The sequence below is a fragment of the Erinaceus europaeus genome, chromosome 20 (assembly GCF_950295315.1).
Source record: "Erinaceus europaeus chromosome 20, mEriEur2.1, whole genome shotgun sequence".
NCBI classification, from domain to species: Eukaryota; Metazoa; Chordata; class Mammalia; order Eulipotyphla; family Erinaceidae; genus Erinaceus; species Erinaceus europaeus.
The window spans coordinates 46,816,318-46,834,592 of NC_080181.1; the positions used below are offsets into that span (position 1 = coordinate 46,816,318).

Consider the following 18,275-nt stretch of genomic DNA (forward strand, 5'->3'; position numbering starts at 1 on the left):
CCAGGAATAGTGGAACCATTATTAGCGTAATGTTAGTAACAGTGAGGTGTGCACTGTTATTATTCTTTATTTTATTTTATTTTATTTTGCCTGCAGGGTAGTTGCTGGAGTTCAGTGCCTGCTCTATGAATCCATTGCTCCTGGAGGCTATTTTCCCCCTTCTGTTACCCTTGTTGTTTATTGTTCTTATTATTGTTGTTATTGCTGTCTTTGTTGGATAGAACAGAGAGAAATCAAGAGAGGAGGGGAAGACTGAGAGAGGAAGAGAAAGATAGACACCTGAAGACCTGCTTCACCGCTTGTGAAGCAACCTCCCTACAGGTGGGGAACCAGGGGCTTGAACCGGGATCCATATGCTGGTCCTTGTGCTTTGCGCCGTCTTTGCTTAACCCACTGCACTACTGCTCGGCCCCCTATTCTGTTGTTATTATTGTGGTAAAGTTGACTTACAAGACCATGCATGCTGTAGCAGTACAGCTTCACTTCTTATCAGGTTGTGTATCAACACCCCGTATGTGTCCACCACAGAAGTGCCCGTCTATCCCTTTCCCACTATCCCTTGCACCCTCTCCTCTTGCCTACTTCCTTTTTTTTTTTTTTTGTGACATAAGGGCTCTGTCAGAATCTCAGCGTTTTTGTTTGACTTTATTGGTTTCTTTGCTTTGTTTCTATTTCTCATATGAGTGAAATTACCCAACATTTCACTTGCAGATGACATGCTAAGTGACCAAAAGGCCATCCCCATAGGAAGTGGTTAGACCTTCCTGGTTATTCGTGAATGCATCCTCTTCACCACTATGCCCTGATGTCTGGAAACCATTAGACCACCTATATTTTTTTATTTGAATTACTAAAAACAACAACAAAACCCTTCCCATTTATTTTGTTTAGGGTATGTCATGGTCAGAAGAAGTCAAAAGAAGCTTTGCCTCACTACCAAGAAACTCTAGAATATATCGAAATCAGTAAAGGTGGGAAATGTCTGGAGTGTGTCCCAGTACTGCAAGAATTAGCAGGTGTAGAGCAAACCCTGGAATTTCACGATGCAGCCATCAACCACCTGTTACAGGTAAGATGACACATACGGGTCCCCAAAGCTGCCCCACACTCAGTTTTTATTTTTATTTTTTATTTTTAGACACAAGTGGAGAAGCAGTTTTTACAAGTAGAGCTTACCTTTGGGGCTTTGATTTTTTTTTAAATTAATTTTATTTGTGACATAAGGGAGGGTTCCAACTTCATTCTTTTGCACTTGGATGGTCAATTGTCCCAGCCCCATTTATTACTATAAGGGGCACACTCTACCAAGTGAGCTGTTTATTAAAGTGACTGGCCTTTTATCATCCAGTCATCTTGGTACCCGTGTCAAGATGAATTGACCATGAAATACAAGGTTTATTTGTTTGCTTATCTGTTTGTTTTTTTTTCCCAGGCTCTAAATTCTGTTCCATTGAACTGTTGGTCTCTACTTACACCATTATTTCAGTGTCTCACTAGTATTTTAATTATCTTTATTTATTTATTTGATAGAGACAGCCATAAATTGAGAGGGGAGTGGGTGACAGAAGGGGAGAGAGACAGAGAGACACCTGCAGCACTGCTTCACCACTTGCAAAGTTTTCCCCCTCCAGGTGGGGACTGGGGGCTAGAACCCAGGTCCTTGTGCATTGTAAAACATGCACTCAACCTGGTGTGCCACCACCTGGCCCCTCACTTACTAGTATTTTATAGTAAGTTTATAGATGTTTTTGAATAATGCTGCTATGAACATTCACATACAGGTTTGGGGGTGAGTTTTAAAGTTATGTGACATCTCTGATGGTAAATTTCAAGATTGTTTAACTTTGGATATGCTTACCAATTTCTGAGAAGAAAAAGGCAGTTGAGATTTTGGTAGGAACTACATTGACTCTGTATCTCAGTTAGGAAGTACTGACCTATTAACAATATTAACTCTTTTCCTGTTTTTTAAATTTTATTAGTGATTTAATGTTTATTTACATAGTAAGGGTTATAATTCCACGCTGTTATCAACACTAGAGACCTGTGTCCCCATTTCCTTCTATGTTACAGATAAGGGTTGACTATTATTTCTTCTTCTTTTTTCTTCCACCAGGGTTATCACTGGAACAATGTTAACTTTTCAAAACATTTACATAACATTTATAAGAGTATAGAGTATTTAAGTATTCCTTAACTATTTTCAACCATGTTTTGTAGTGTAATGTATTCATAAATATTACTGTTTTAGGCTATTGTAAGTGGATTTTTTTTTATTTACTTGTTAACATAAGATAGTGATGGAGAGAGAATCAGAACATCTGGTTCATGGTGAGTCGAGCAGTGGTGCAGCAGGTTAAGAGCTTGTGGCGCAAAGCGCAAGGACCGGCTTAAGGATCTGGTTCGAGCCCCCAGCTCCCTACCTGCAGGGGAGTCGTTTCACAAGCGGTGAAGCAGGTCTGCAGGTGTCTATCTTTCTCTCCCCCTTTCTGTCTCCCCCCCCTCTCTATTTCTCTCTGTCCTATCCAACAACAACAACATCAATAACAACAATAATAACCACAACAATGTTAAACAACAAGGGCAACAAAAGGGAAAATAAATAACTATAGAAAAAAAAAGAACATCTGGTTCATAGAATGTAGTTGGAATGTCTGGGATTGAACTTGGAACCTCATGTTTCCATGTTACTCATTTAGCCACCTCCTGGGCCCAGCAAATGAATAATTTTTTTAAGTTCCTTTTCTTAGTATTCATTGTAAGAGCTAAGAAATATGAATGATGTGTTTACTTTGTGTTGTACAACCTTGCTGAACATTAGCTGTAATTTTCTTGTGGAATTAGTGTTTCTTTCTTTCTTTTTATTGATTTAATAATGATTGACAAGACCATAGGATAAGAGGGGTACAATTACAGTGTTTTTTTTTTTTACTGTGTAAAATTTTTAGTGCTTTCAGTTTTCTATCTTTTATCACATTTGGATTTTGAATCCTAATAGGACAATTTCTCTTTGTTCTGGCTATAGAAAAATTTTCATTTCATAATACTTGTAATGTCTGATTGGTTACTTTTATTGTTAACTCTTGAAGATGAGAGAGTTCTTCAGTAAATACTTTTGCTAATCATTATTACAGAGATGACTTGATGAAGACAGAATAGCATTAGATTTTGAAATCAGAAAATCTTGGTTTGAGTTCAGACCTTTCTACGTTTGATTATAAAAAAAAGCCATTGAGCACCTTAGGGAGAGAGAGAGAGAGAATATAACTTACAAAAGAATTTATTCACTTCCCATCACTCTAAGATTCAACATGGAAATGGTCTTATGAACTGTTAGCATATTGCCAGTTCAAGCTTTTGTTTATTAGCAGAAGTTATTAAACATTTGTCCAGTCTTTGCTGTTCTTCAGGAATTCAACCTAAGAAAGAGAAAGGTACACAACTCTGCAAGGGATCCCCAAGCCTAAAAGCCTTGTATTAAGTAGACACACACAGGGCTGGGCAGTAGTAGCACAGTGAGTTAAGTGCACATGGCACAAAATGCAAGGACCAGTGCAAGGATCCCTGTTCGAGCCCCTGGCTCCCCACTTGCAGGGGGTCACTTCACGGGCGGTGAAGCAGGTCTGCAGGTGTCTGTCTTTCTCTCCCCCTCTCTGTCTCCTCTCCTCTCTCTATTTCTCTCTGTCCTATCCAACAACAACAGCAATGACAATAACAACAACAACAAGAGTAACAACAAGGGCAACAAACTGAGGAAAATGGCCTCCATGAGCAGTGGATTCGTAGTGCAGGCACCCAGCCCCAGCAAAAAACCCGGAGGCAAAAAAAAAAAGTAGACACACACAAAAAGGGGGTTTTGTTATCACTCTCCCTCATTTCTCTTCATTCCTTTGGAGTGAGAGGAATACCCAGACAGAAAGGACCTCTTATTTTCTGTACAATGTAGAAAAGTTCCAAAGTATTTTAGGAACTATCCCCGATTTAAATGGAACAAAACAAAGTCAGCCCCACAGAGCTGCTATGCAGAGAAGCCAGCAGGCCCAGAGACCCATGAAAAACTGTCACCAGACTCTCCCAGCAACCGCCCCCCCCCCCCACCACACACAAACACACACAGCCCTCTGCAGAGGGAGGCTATGGAAACCATGCAAACAGGATTGTTTCTGAAACTCCCTGTAGCAGATTTTGGCACTAGTGACATATTTTCCTATTCAAAAGAGAAATAACAAGATCTCATTTCAGAGAGAGATTGAGATTTCAAGGGGTATATATTAACACCACTGGTTGAGCGCACATGTTACAATGAGCAAGGACCCAGGTTCAAGCTCCCAATCCTCACCTGCAGTGGGAAAGCTTTGTGAGTGGTGAAGCAGTGCTGCAGGTGTCTCTCTTTCTCTCTGCCTCTGTATCTCCCACTACCCTCTCAATTTCTGGCTGTCTCTGTCTAATAAATAAAGATAATAAATAAATCGACACCATGCTGGTGTGGATGCTTTTTCGTGTCTGACACTTGAATTGTACCTCTCTTCAGTCTTCAAGGCTGCTCTGCTGCCTTAGATCCCTTAGGTTAGGAACATTTGATTTGCTAAGCATAGTGACATGGTTTAATTCATCACTTGCCTGACAAAGACATGGGGGTCACTTAATCTGTCTTCAGGTGCCTGCCCTGAATCAAGCTGATGGGCTAAATGCCCACATTTGGCTCATGGCAGGTGCAGCCTCCTCAGCAAATGGCAGCTCTTCTGATTGGCCCTTGTTAATTGCTTCATTTATTATAAATACACAGACAAATGCTATATTTAATTTTAAATTAAGCTTGCTGAAAAATGCTAGCTGTCTTGGTTTAAATTTAGAAAAGATGCAGAATGCAATTATGATTTGATGCATTATAAACATTTTCTAAGAATGACCCAAACCCAGATGCTATGCTATTTATTTTTAAAATAACAACCACTTCTTTATAAGAACAATAATGCTCTTTATTACTTTTTTTAAAATCCAAGTTAAACAGAAAGGTACAGAGAAATGGGTCATAGGTTACACCAAGACTCCCTCCCAGAAGTATCCAGTGTTGATACTTTTTTTTTTAACATCTTTCCTCTACTTATATACAGATGGCTATGGATCAAAAGATAGAAAAAGAGCGAGACTGATGAATTTCATAGCATCTACATTCTGTCTTTCCTCTGACAAAATAACTCAAAGTCAAAAACTAAATGTCAAAGAAGGGGACATCTGGGAAGATTTCTTGTAAACAGATGAAAAGAAATGGAAATGTGGACAAAAGGCAGGGACCTACAGTTTTACAGGAGAAGAAGTATACATGGCCATAAAATAAGCTTTAACCTCCCTTGTTATTGAAGGAATTCAGTGAAATGAAGGTGATGCCTCCCCCCCTTTTTTACCAGCTTGTGATCAAATTTTCATTTATTATTTTTTATCACCAATAGAGTTATCACTGTGGTTCAGTGCTTGCACAATGAATTCACCATTCCTGACTTTCATTTTTCTACTTTTCTCCACTTTTTCCCCTTTTATTTCATAGGACAGCGAGAAATTGAGAGGGAAGGGAAAGAGGGATAGGGATAGGGAGAGGGAGAGGGAGAGGGAGAGGGAGAGGGAGAGAGAGAGAGAGAGAAAGAGACCTGCAGCACTGCCTCACCACCCACGAAGTTTCTCCTCTGTAGGTGGGGACCAGGAGCTTAAACACAGAGTCCAGTATAAAAAGACACCATGGTGTGTGCTGCAGGTGCTGTGGGAGCTCCAAGAGTCCTGGTGTGGGAACCCATGAGGGCTAGAAGTGAGGCACCGTAAGGCTGAGGAGGAGAGGTATCCCTAAAGTTAAAGTCCAGACTGGTAGTAGGTAGTAAGGATTGACTGTGTGTATAAGAACATTGGCCTGTGTTTATTTGTGTGTGAGCCTGTCTGTATTTCCAAAAGGACAGGCAGGAAGCTATTGATAGCCACTAGCTATAGGGTACTCATCTCATAGTGACAGGTGGGCTTGAGTTTCTGTTGAATTGAGGCACAAAAGTGAGTGGAAAGAAAAATTCAAGACACATGGTCCAGGAGGTGGCGCAGTGGTAAAGCTTTGGATTCTCAAGCATGAGGTCCTCAGTTCGAGCCCCGGCAGCACATGTGCCAGAGTGATGTCTGGTTCTTTCTTTCTCCTCCTATCTTTCTCATAAATAAATAAAATCTTTTAAAAAAGAAAAGAATAACTTAAGACGCTAGATGGACTGCACCTTAACACCTGCCCCATCTGCACTGCCTGACTAGCCTCTGTGTTGTGTCCTGAATGCTGATTGAAAGAACCTATTTAGAGGGGCCAGGCAGTGGTGCACCTGGTTAAGCACACCCAAGTTCGAGCCCCCACTCCCAGCCTGCAGAGGGCTTCATGAGTGGTGAAGCAGGCCTGCAGGTGTCTGTCTTTCTCTCTCTCCCCTTTCCCTTTCTGTTCTGTTCAACTAAAAGAGAGGGGGAGGAATGGCGCCAAGAGCTGTGGATTTGTCGTGCTGGCACTGAGCCCCAGGGACAACTCTGGTGGCAAAAAAAAAAAAAAGGAACCTGGTTAGATGCCCACATATTGGATCCCTTACCCCTTAGTCAGCCCACCTAGGCTGAGTCTACTACTTAACAGCTATACTTCTGACTATAAAATGTTTCTTCATTACTTCAAAAATAATCTTCTTTTAACTTCTGCCCTCTTAATACCAGATATTAAGACTAGAACAGCATAGAATTTGGAACCATTGGGCCATTGCTTGAATCCCTCCTCAGCTACTGATCCACTAAGTGATTTTCAGACTTTGTCTCTTTGAGGCTTCATTTCCTTGCCTGTATGTTGGGCTTTTATCGTCAAGGATGATTTTGAGATGATGAGAGCTGGTGTGTCTATTTCACTTAACGCCTTGCAAAAAAAAGTGTAGCGTTCCATCTTTGTTCATTCCCATTTACCCTCTGGCTCTCTGCAGAGCTCACCCTTAGCTTTACTGAGAGGTCCTGGCCATTCCTTCCCCACAACTGTGCTCAGCTCCAGGGCACACGGACTTAGTGTAAGCCCACATGTGCACCTTGGGCTGTTGTGCACACACCAGTTCCCTTGGAGTCAGTGATCCCCAAGAAGGGGGAAAAGGCTGTGTACTCAAAAGCTGGGACTCCACACTGGAAGCCACCCAGCGTTTTTTAATTTGATGGTGTCTTGCCTGCATAAATGGAATCATCCTTTTTTGCTAGTCCTTGAGTTTTCTCTCCAGCAAGTCTGATTCGTCTTACAAACCCAAGTGGACATCCAGGTCCAGTTAGATAAGAGCGAGCCAGCCAGCCAACTCTGCTGCTGGCTGTGTCTGCTGACAGCTTGGCGCTGAGGACTGGCTGGTTCCCTCTAGAAACTTGCAGGAAGATCGGAAGGAAACAGCTGTTCTGGACGCTGGCAGGGCTTGAAGCCGTTGCTTTTGTTGAATGAGGGTTTTCAACTAATGACTATGCTCGGTGGGAGAGGTTTAAAGGTTTGTTAATGTTTTGGTTTGCTTTGTTTTTAACTCAGTGAGACGAGTTAGCAGCAGCTCAGGAGATTTTGCCATAGTACACACTTATCCTCATTTCCAAGATGACAACTGATAAACAAATAACCCCAAGATACTGAAAACAACAAAAGATGGGAGGGGAGCTAGGAGCCCTGAGGAGTTTCATAAATCAGGAGGAGTGGTGAACTCAGGCCGTGGATCCCCAGCAACCACCAACCCCTCCCCCACTTCCCCTGTAATTGGGCTCCTGCTTAAAATCCAGAAGAGGCCACTAGGCTCCTCTAATTCTCTTAACTCTTAATTAGTCCTTAGATGCTGTCCTTTATGTATATATATATTTATATTCCTTTAGCAAGAAAGTTTCCTTCCAGAACTGGGAACAGTGCTTTAGTCTGGAGAGATTTTGTAATCCAGTCACCAACCTGGCCAGCTTGCTTTGCACACACTCCCTTAGGAGTCCACCTGCTCAGTGGGGGGCTGAAGTTCTCAGTCTGTGTCACCCTGAGCCCTCACATGCACAGGACACAGGGGCTTAAACCTAGGGCCTTGTGCATACAAGGTCTGCACTTTATAGCTGAATCACCTCTCTGGCTGCATTTGCCATCTTTTTCTTACTTGATGGGGCAGACCTGCCTCATGGATATTGAAATCACTGAAAATGAAGTCATAGTAAGGGTGGACAAGACACTGAATGGGCCAGGTATTGAAATCTAGTGAGAGCCACTGTCTGCCAATTTAGGGGAAAAATTCAGTGTATCTCACATTTTCATAGTTCATCTCTGAGCTCTGTCAAAACTGAATCCCCTGCCTAATAATTGTGTATGTGAATTCCTGGTGTTGGCACAATATTTGGCATGTGGAAAGCATCTGAAAATTGAAATAAATTGAACAGGGCTGGATTAAATGAAATGGAATGGAATTAAATTTTCCTGAATAAATGAAATGCTAATCTTGCACATTGTAAGCATCATGGACTCCTTACTGTCTCTTCACCCTTCCCCCACAAACGGTTTTTAGAAGCTTTATGAACATCAAATGATAAATTCGATCAGGGATTGAGTTTCTAAAGTGCATAATGAATAATAAATGTTTGCTTATATTCATATCTCTCTCTGAAAAATGTTAAGGCTATGAAGATTTTTGTGATAAATTCAGATTCCCTAAAGCAAGCAAGGTCCATTCTTTCAGTATCATGAGTGTTTTGGCTCTTGGAAACTGTTGCTTCCAAGGCAAAAGGCAACTTGCAGAACTTTCTGAACATATGATTATCCATCTGGAAAATAACTTTGGTCCACATAGATCATTTATACTGCCTTCAACTGTAATACTAAGTGGCAACAAAATATAAAACCTTTTAAAATAAAAATCTGAGGGTTTTTGTTTTTGTTTTGCCACCAGGGTTATTAGAAGAGCTCAGTGCTTCTATGATAACTCCATAACTCTTGATGGCCTCTTTTTTCCTTTCTTTTCACTTTTCTTTTGATAGAGGTGAGGCAGAGAGAGGGGAGGGGAGGAAGAGAGAGATATAGAGAGGGGAGAGATCTGCAGCATTTTTTCACTGCTCATGAAGATTCTCCCCTGCAAGTGGGGATCTGGGTCTTGAACCTGGGTCCACTCACACAAAGTAAACCTCATTCAGTCTCCCTTTGGGTGAGACCAATACTGATCTCTCTTTTTTCCTTTCCCAGACACTGAGTACATAATCACTTCACTTTATCCCTGTGACTCCTGTTGACTTGTCTCATTTGCACTTACCTTCCAAGAGTGCCCATTATTTGAAAAGCATTTCAAATCTGAGTTTCAGGCCAACTTGATAATGGCTAATTTGGAGGTTGCCAAAATCACCATCTCAATTTATTTATATCCTCTAGCTATAAAAGTACTTTTCCAAACAAATAATATTATTATCACTTATGCCAGAGAAATTCTGATTGTTCTGGCCTGGAATAAAAGTTATTTCCAGTAGTCTTGACTTGGGGTAATCCCTCACATTGGGAATTCTAGAACTAGTAGCTCATCTGATTGTAACATGTGGCATTTAAGATATGAAGTCCATTCAACTGGCCTCTGGCTTTGCTGTCTCACTGTTTGGTTTAGATGGAAGGTTTGCATTTTATCTCCTGAAGCAGCTCCATGTATTAGTCATAGTTCCTGGAACCTGACTGAGTCAGGGGTTCTCCCAGGAATGTACTGGCATCAATTGGTGATGCCTGCCATGGGCCAGAGCAGGAAAATGGCAGCATTCATGGCGTGGTAAGAAAAGCAGAATTCTAAGTCAGAGTAACAAGGTCATGTCTTATCTCTGTCCTTTAACAACTAAGGGATAACTTGAGCAAGTCCAACAGCCTTGTTTCCCTCACTTATAAAATAAGGATAAGCAAGACTACGAAGAAAATAAGAAAGGTCCCAGGTTCAATCCCCGACACCGTTAGAAGCCAGAGCTGATCAGTGCTCTGGTAAAAATAAATAAATGAATTGAATATTTGTGACAACATAAATGATCCTTGAGAACCTTATACTGAATGAAATAAGTCAGAAATAGAAAGTAAGTGCTATGTGATCTCATCTATATGTGGGTTCTAAACAGAATGAATCACAGACAAAGGAGCTACATTTGTAATTACCAGAAACAGGGTGAGGTAGGGACTGGATGAAGGAGCTGAAAGGTACAAACATCATCATGCGTGTAGCCAACACTGCTCTGTGCCCTATTTGAAAGATGTTCTCATCACAAGGACAACTATATATATGCTTTGGCTTGCTGTGTGAGATGACGGATGTTCGCTAAATGTATTATGTAAGCATTTCACAATCTATTTTTTGCTGAGTCATTTAGTCAGTACGCCTCAAACTAGTCTATTCGATCTCCGTAAAGCTGAGGTGTGAAGTGCAACTTAAGTCATAGTTATATGTTTTGCTTTCCTCCTTTGAACCCATGTTGTCTTAGTATTTTTTGTCGCCTTTTGACAACTGTTAGATACCTCCTATCTTGCATTAGCGCCCTGGATGACTTTACCTTGTTTCTTCCACTCTGCTCTCCACAGCTCTTAGCCCATGCCCCCCTCTCTTGGCGTCGGCAGTCTGTAAGTATATTGAACAAGTGTAAATATGCTAAAATAGCATTTTTTTTTTTTTAACTCCAAGTGTTGAAGAAGAGATGTGTACTGACTTTACATTTTTTTATTTGAAGGGGTGAGGTGCTTTGGCATTTTATTTGAGTGGGATAGCCAATTCCTATAATCAGATGTTCTTTTTCTTCTTAAAACTTTTTATGATGGGGCCAAATGGTGGTACACCTAGTTAAACACACGTTTTACCAAGTGTAATGACCTGGGTTCAAGCCCTAGCTCCCCATCTACAGGGGGGTCTACTTCATGAGCAGTGAAGTAGGTCTGCAGGTATCTTTCTCTCCCTCTATCTATCTCCCTGTCCTCTGTCAATTTATCTCTGTTCTATCTAATAAAGGAAAAAATAATTTAAAAAAAATTAAAGTTAAAAAAATGGAAAAGGAAAAAAAAGTCACCGGAAGTGTGGATTCATAGTGCTGACACTGAGCCTCAGTAGTAACCCTGGCAGCAATTTTTTAAAAATTATGATTAAATTTTATTTTATTAAAGATTTTTCATTAATTTATATATGCTTTCTAAACAGAGTGTGAGAGTGACCAGAACACCACTTTGTCCAATGAGGTGCCAAGGATTGAATCCCCCCCGTGGTGACCCAGCTGACGCTATGGGCCAGTCCCCCTTTCTGAGATGACTAGTTTTAGGGTACTGGACTTGCCCATTTCTTCTGCACACGCTGACCTGGCCCTTGATAATCCATGACCTACCTTCCTTCTTCTTTCTTTTTAATTTTTTAAAAAATATTTATTTATTTATTTTCCTTTTTGTTGCCCTTGTTGTCTTTTCTTTTTGTTGTTGTTGTAGTTATTATTGTTCTTGATGTCATTGTTGTTGGATAGGACAGAGAGAAATGGAGAGAGGGAGGGGAAGACAGAGAGGAGGAGAGAAAGACAGACACCTGCAGACCTGCTTCACCGCCTGTGAAGCGACTCCCCTGCAGGTGGGGAGCCGGGGGCTCGAACCGGGATCCTTATGCCGGTCCTTGCGCTTCGCGCTACCTACACTTAACCCACTGCGCTACCGTCCAACTCCCCTCCTACCTTCCTTCTTAGAATTCTCCTCTTCCTCTGCTGACACTACACTCATAGGAACATCAATTTTGAAGTGATTTTCTCAGTGATGGGCCCTGGCCACAGCAGTGAGCCATCTGGACTCAGTGTCTGGTGCTTTTCCCCACTACACTGTGCTTTAAGAAAAAAAAAAAAAAAAGCAGCTCTCCCAAGGGCTGACTGTGCCATCACATAAATCAGAGCACCCAGCTTGCTAGAAAGTTCTGTGGCTTTCTGCTTATCAATACTAGAACAGTTAGTCCCCTGGAGCTGCTGCCAAGCCTGTAAACAAACGTGTTTCTTCTTTCTGTGGTAACAGGCACACCTCATCGTCCAGAGCAGAAATCCTTCTCCAGAGGAGGTGGCAGGCTCTGCGCATTTGGTCGCCCACACTGCTATGACTTCCGGGAGGCCAGAACACCATGGTGAGAGAATCTGGGGGTGACAGGCTCTGTCTGCTCCCCTCTGGTCCTGCACGTGTCTGAGTCTGTAAGCTAGCTGCCTTTGGGGGTGAGCAGACAGGTGGGCAGAGCTGTCACAGGCCCGTTGCAGAGCCTGCCTGTAGATGTACCCATCACCTCTAGCTGTGTCACCTGCTTCCCACAGTCCTTTGTGCTCTGTCCCTGCCCAGCTTCCTTCCAGTCTATTATTCTTTAATACAGCAAATCTTCATCAAGACACGGGGCACCAAAGGACCCGTGATGGGCTTACAGGGAATCTGCTCTGCTTCCAAAGGTGATCTATTTTTAAAGATTGTTGTGGAGCTACTGTGGCAACAGATCTGGCCTGTTGGACTTTCACAAGGCAGTGCTTCTAGTCCGGGTGAACTTACATGGTTTCAGGATCCTGGGAGGAAGTTACCGTTTATGATTCATAGGCTTTTTCTTAGGCCCACAGAATAGGTAGAGCAGCGAGCCCTGAGGATTCTTGAATCCACTATCCTGAGCTCAGAGCACCCAGTCTGCCTCTGTTGACTGAAGACATACATTCTAATACCGTTTTGCATTTAGTCAGAATATTCAGAAGCAGTATTAACTCATAACGAAGACATATAGCTGCATTCTAAGCCCACTAAAATAATAATGTATTCTAGTGAAACAAATTCCAGTATCCTTACAAGGAAATAGTATCTGAAAGGCTTAGGGAGCAGGAGGTGAGCGAGTCTGAGGAGACTGACAGGTGGGAGACCATGAAAGGACAGCTCACTGAGCAGTCTAAAGAGGAGCTGGTGAAGGGGATGTGGGTGTTTTTCCAGCTGTCTGTCCCACATTGTAGATCCTTCATGCTGAGCTCTTAAAGCTCTGAGCACCTTTTCGGAGCAATGGAAACAAATCTAGGAGTAGAGAGAGAAGACAGAAGCTCCTCACTGGCTGAATCATTCTGCACATGACAATCAGCTTCAAAATCCCTCAGAGAACAGCTTGTTTGTGCCCAAAATTCCTTGAATGAGGGGAAGAAATTTCTACTCCACAATGACTTAAAAATATTTTAAATGCATGTTTGGTAGAAATCTTTAGACTAGCAGGGGCCACAAATCTGAATGTCTACAGGAACCAAGGAGGCAATGGAGTGCAGTGAGCAGTGAATAGAAAATGGTCGCAGCAGCAAACATCAGTGCAAGTGGCAGCCGCCTGCCAGCAACAGCATGAGAGAGAGAATGTGGGATGGTGAGGACTGTGGCCAGCTGGAGAAGCCTCGCCTGGGTCTGGTGAGCAGCAGCTGCTAAGCTACAGTCCATCACTGTCTCATGCAGGGCAGGCTTACATGGGAAGATCCTCCTTTTTAAAAAAAAGAAGACAAATCTGGGTTTTTAGGTGAAATCACTGTAATTAGTGGCAACTAATTCAAATATGTCTCAGACTCTGAGGGAGGCAAAGCAAGTGTAAGGGCTGGCCTCACACCTTCTGGAGCTGAAGTGTGGCGACTCAGATTCTTCCCATTTTCCTCAGAGGCTCCCGGCTGATTAGAGAACGGGAGGGTTGTAAGCATTGAAATTGGTGGGATGTTAGAGGAAGATAGAGAGGAAGTCTGAGTTCCCAAGAGGAGGGAAAAGCCCAGCGGCCATCTTTGCCTAAAGGAGCTTAAGTTTGACAGCATCTTAGCCACAGCTCAGTGCCCACATTTGCTGAATGTCCCAGGTGGGTGGGAAGGAATAGAAATTGCATCCTAAATGTTAGAAATTGCATCCTAAATGTTTGGTTTTTCCTGTAGCTGCAAAGCTGGCTGCTCTGCTTTGCATGATTTACAGAACCAGAAACAATCCTTGCTGGATCATATGCATAAGTTTTCCAAGCTAAATATGATGCCGGTGTTCCCTCCCCCTTGTAAACTAAGAATAACAATAATGCCTCCTTGATATGGAGAATGAGGTCTGTGAGAATCTAAAGACCTTACACAATCATTATAGCTAATGCTTAGTACACACTGGCATGGTTCTGGCTGCATTTTGTTGATTAACTCAGTGAATCCTTACAATAGCTCTACCAAGTGGGTACAAGTAATCTTAGTTGTCAGATGGAGAAACTGGGGCTCAGAGGGATTAAATAATATCCCCTCCTGCCCCGAGTCAGTGAGTGGTAGATTTGAACCAAGGCTCTTGGCCTCTGAGCTCAGCAGATAAGGAACTCCATGTTGCCTTGTACATGTTGCCTTGTTTCTTTGTGTCCCTTTCCACTTGGGCCCCTCAAAGAGTCTGTGATATTTGAGACAGAGGGGACAGTAGAAGAGCCTGGGTGGCCCAGGGACACAGGTTCCAGGTGCCTATGGGAAGGGCTAGCCTAGAATAAGGGACCAGTTCTACTCGTGTCTCCTTAGCAGCTCAGGCTGTTTGGTGGCCTGCACTCCAAAAGCCAGCTTGACACTCAGAAAGCAAAATACAGAAGATGTTTGAAGATGGAAGGATAAGAAGATAGCCCCCTCTCTCCACCTTTCCCAGAGCAGGGAGATGGACACATGCAGTTGGCTTAAGAGGACAGAGAAACAGGCCACTTCATTGAGAGACCTGGAGGCCTGGCTGCTTGAAACAGACAGAGAAGGACTCAGAGCCATAATAATAGTGACAACAGTGACAGTGACAGAAGAACAGTGGAGATTCTCGTATATGTATTGCAGACAATCTCAGACATGCTCAGTTAATCCATTCAACAAGCCTTGGAGGTAGGTCATGGCTTCCGGTTTGACTAATGAGCCAACACAGCCCCCAACTTAATACGAGCATGGTCCATCAATCTACATTCTCTTTCTACCCATTGCTTCACCCCAGAACAGCAAAATCCCAGTCTATCTGTCAGATTTTACTGGCCAGGCCCTTCTTAGATACAGCTTCGACTAATCAGAATACAATGGAAATGTCTCTCCCCTGGATGCCAGGAGGAAGGTTTGTGGAAGCCTTAAAGGCCCCTCAACACTTGGTAGTGACATTAGGCCATGAAACTATAGGATCCAAACAGATGTTTGTCTGACAGCATTGCAAAGACTGGGGATAGGGAATGCCCTTGACTCTAAGACTTCAAACCAATCGCCTACATGTGCATCCAGAGACTAGGAGAGAGCTCATTTGACGTAGCATGTATCTTTCCATGTGCAAGGCCTCGGGTTCAAGCCCTGGCGCCACTTTGGGAGCACTATGGCTGGCACCAGGGGAAATTCCGAAAGTGGTGGAGAGGTGCTGTAGTGTCCTCCCCACTCTCCATCTCCCCTTTCTCTCACCTCTCTCCCTCAGTCTCACTCTCTCAAATAAATAATGAAAACACCAATCCGGAGAGGGTGCTCAGCAGTCCATGGCACATGCATGAGACCCAGGTGCCACAGAGTCAATAATAGTATCAATAAATAAATGAATGAGTGGGTGAAACAGGGTCACCTGTAGTGTGCTTGCTACTTTGCCACATGTGCCACTCAGCTCTGAGCCCAGCTTCTACCACACTGAAAGAAGCTACAATACTATAGCATCTTTCTTTCTCTCTCTCCCACTCAGTCTATCTCTAAAACAAAATGAAATGAAATGAAATAAAACAAAATGGCACATCAGGAAGAAATGAGCTCGGTGAACCCCTAGTCTTTCCCTTATTCTCCTGCTTGACAACTGTCACTGCAGGCCCCTACCTTCCTTTCCTTAAGTGGCAGATATGGAAAAGGCTTTGGGAAGTAACTTGGCCTGACCCAGATTTTGAGATACACATACATGCCTGCAAACTGCCTGGTTTTTCATGTCCTCTTTTTGTCACTCTTTATATGGCCACTGCCACTCTGAACTTCAAGGGCCCATGAGATCTTCAGACCCAGAGGGTACCACTGGCTGGTTACCTGCATGGAGCCAGGCCCCTTGTAGAAGCAGGAAGTAGCTGGGTCCCACCCAACCGAGGAGATGTGTGAAAACAGGAAGGTGCAACTCTCCCCTCCCCACACACACACATGCCTGCAAACTGCTTAGTTTTTCATGTCCTCTTTTTGTCACTCTTTGTATAACCACTGCCCCCAGGGCACAGGAATAAGAGAAATCCAGCAGGGCTGATGCTTCACTGTGACCTCTGCCGCCTCCAACCCAAGTAGATTAAAGACTCACGCTTGTCAGACAACTAAGAAAAGACCAGAAGCCCACTCCCACTCTAGCCCTCACCCAGCAGCATTCTCTGGGCTTGTTGGGTCACCTCTAGTCCCTGGTCCTGGCCAGACCCCAGGAGTAAATCTAGCACCCAGGCAACCCCTAATGAGGGGTGATCTGACTCTGCTCTGCTGGGCTTAAAACATCTCGGTGCCAAACATAAGATAATGATATTAATTAGGATTCATTAAAGAGCACACTTTGTTGTCATCTGGGGACTCCCCATGGCCTGCTTGTTCAAGGCCCACTGAAGGCACTGTCCACAGACAAGCCAAACAAATGCCACTGGCCATGAAGCCAGGGTCCAGGCTGGGCTTTCCCCTGGAGCTATTCCCTTTATCTCCTGCCTTCCTTATGCAGACAAAACTGCCCTAGAAGTCAGGGAGGAAGGTGGTTGCATAAGGACTCCCCTCTCAGCCTCTGGGAATGTCACTAACCGGAGCATGGCCAGCCTCCCAGAGCAGCCATCGACAAACTTGGTATTAACAGCTCTCCCAGCCCTGCAAAGTGTTCGGGGCATCGGCCATGTGTTTATAACTCTTCTCCTGAAGGATATTAAAACAAAAGGGACAGGAGCCAAGTACATTTCAGTGTAAACCTTTGAGAGGCAGGGCCTGCTGAGCACAGGCGGCCTTGTTTGGAAGTGGCCCCATCTCAGCCTGGGCTCGAGCAGGCCAGGAGCTTCTCAGGGTCCAGAGACTGTAGAACTGAAGGGCTTTGTTCTGTCAGAGCCTCAGAAGGCTTCATAGATCAGTCTCAAGAATGCAGGACGTACTGCCTTCAATACATTCCCAATGTGCAAATCTGTGCCAGAGAGACCGGAAGTCAGCCAGCTGATAGGCATGTGCTGCCAGCCCAAGACACTTCTGACAAGCAAACATATCCAGGGTCCTTCCCCTCCCTTCCTCAGCTGCTCACTGCCTCCTTCAGCCCAGGACTCCAAATGGGGCTTGGGATGCAGTTCTATTGGTGGAAAATGAATGTAAGCCACTTTGGCCACACATGTCTTCCTTCTTTCTCTCTTTTCCTCTTATTTCTCTCCTCAGCCTTCTCACCACCTGGACCCCTGTGTGCTCGGAGAGACCCTTCCTCAGCTCCTACTCAGGGCCCATTTCTGACCACAAAATGTAAGCCAGCGTGAGATCCACTTTGCCTGTGACTAAGTGGTGGGTGGCATCCACTTAAATGCCATTTAGGTGCTTCACAGGCCTAGATAGAAAAGGGGAGCTTCAGAGAGCACAGCGGATAAGGCAGAGAAGGAGAGGTGAGCCACTGACTGCTTCCCAGCATCATTAGTCAGACCAACCCCCTTTCAGAAACTTACAGAAGGCACCCAAACACATCAAGAGAATTGGAATCTAAGGCATGTCCAGAGTCATGAGTTACTTCTTAGGTTTGAAATAAACCAAGCATAGGTACTGCCTACTTACCACATTCCAGAATCAGAGCAAGGGTCACTGTGGGGCTGCTTTTCCCAGAGATCCAGGGGACCAGAAAGCCCCAGAGGACCCTAGGGAGCCAGCAGAGGAGTCAAGAAGGTGGCCTTATTCGGCTTCCTCAGCCTGAGTCTGTGGCATCTCTTCACAGAAAGACAACCTGGTCCCGAACTAAAAGCTTATTGAGCTTTTCTCACAGTCTCTCGTCTCCGTGGAAACAAAGTCTGCAGCTTCATTTCTCCCTCCAGGGGGATAAAGTGCCTGTCTGTGCTCTATGATAGGTTTATGAAGCTCCTGGTCTTCTCTCTTGAACTGGCTAATGGTATGTGTTTGGGACTTCTCAGAAGAGCCTACTATAGTTTTTTTTCAACCTGACCTGGCTCCAAAAAGAATTTTGGGGTCAGCTTGTGGGAAAGGCATATTCTTTACCGCAACAAATAACTAGGACAGCCATAGGCCAGAGGCTGCTGGCACAAGTGGGACTTAGAGTGGTGGGGGCTGGGTGGGGTGGTGTCCTGGTCAGCTTCTTCATGGTG

General features: G+C 43.8%; 1 protein-coding gene across 2 annotated transcripts in view; it reads left to right on the plus strand.

Moving 5' to 3' along the window:
* TTC23 (tetratricopeptide repeat domain 23) overlaps positions 1–18,275 on the plus strand; it is an 86,269-nt gene that overhangs the window by 29,635 nt on the left and 38,359 nt on the right. For both annotated transcript variants that reach the window (XM_060179327.1, XM_060179326.1), the window contains exons 6-7: positions 892–1,069; positions 12,020–12,125. In XM_060179327.1, the coding sequence (XP_060035310.1) occupies positions 892–1,069; positions 12,020–12,125 (284 nt within the window). The remainder of the gene's footprint in view (positions 1–891; positions 1,070–12,019; positions 12,126–18,275) is intronic.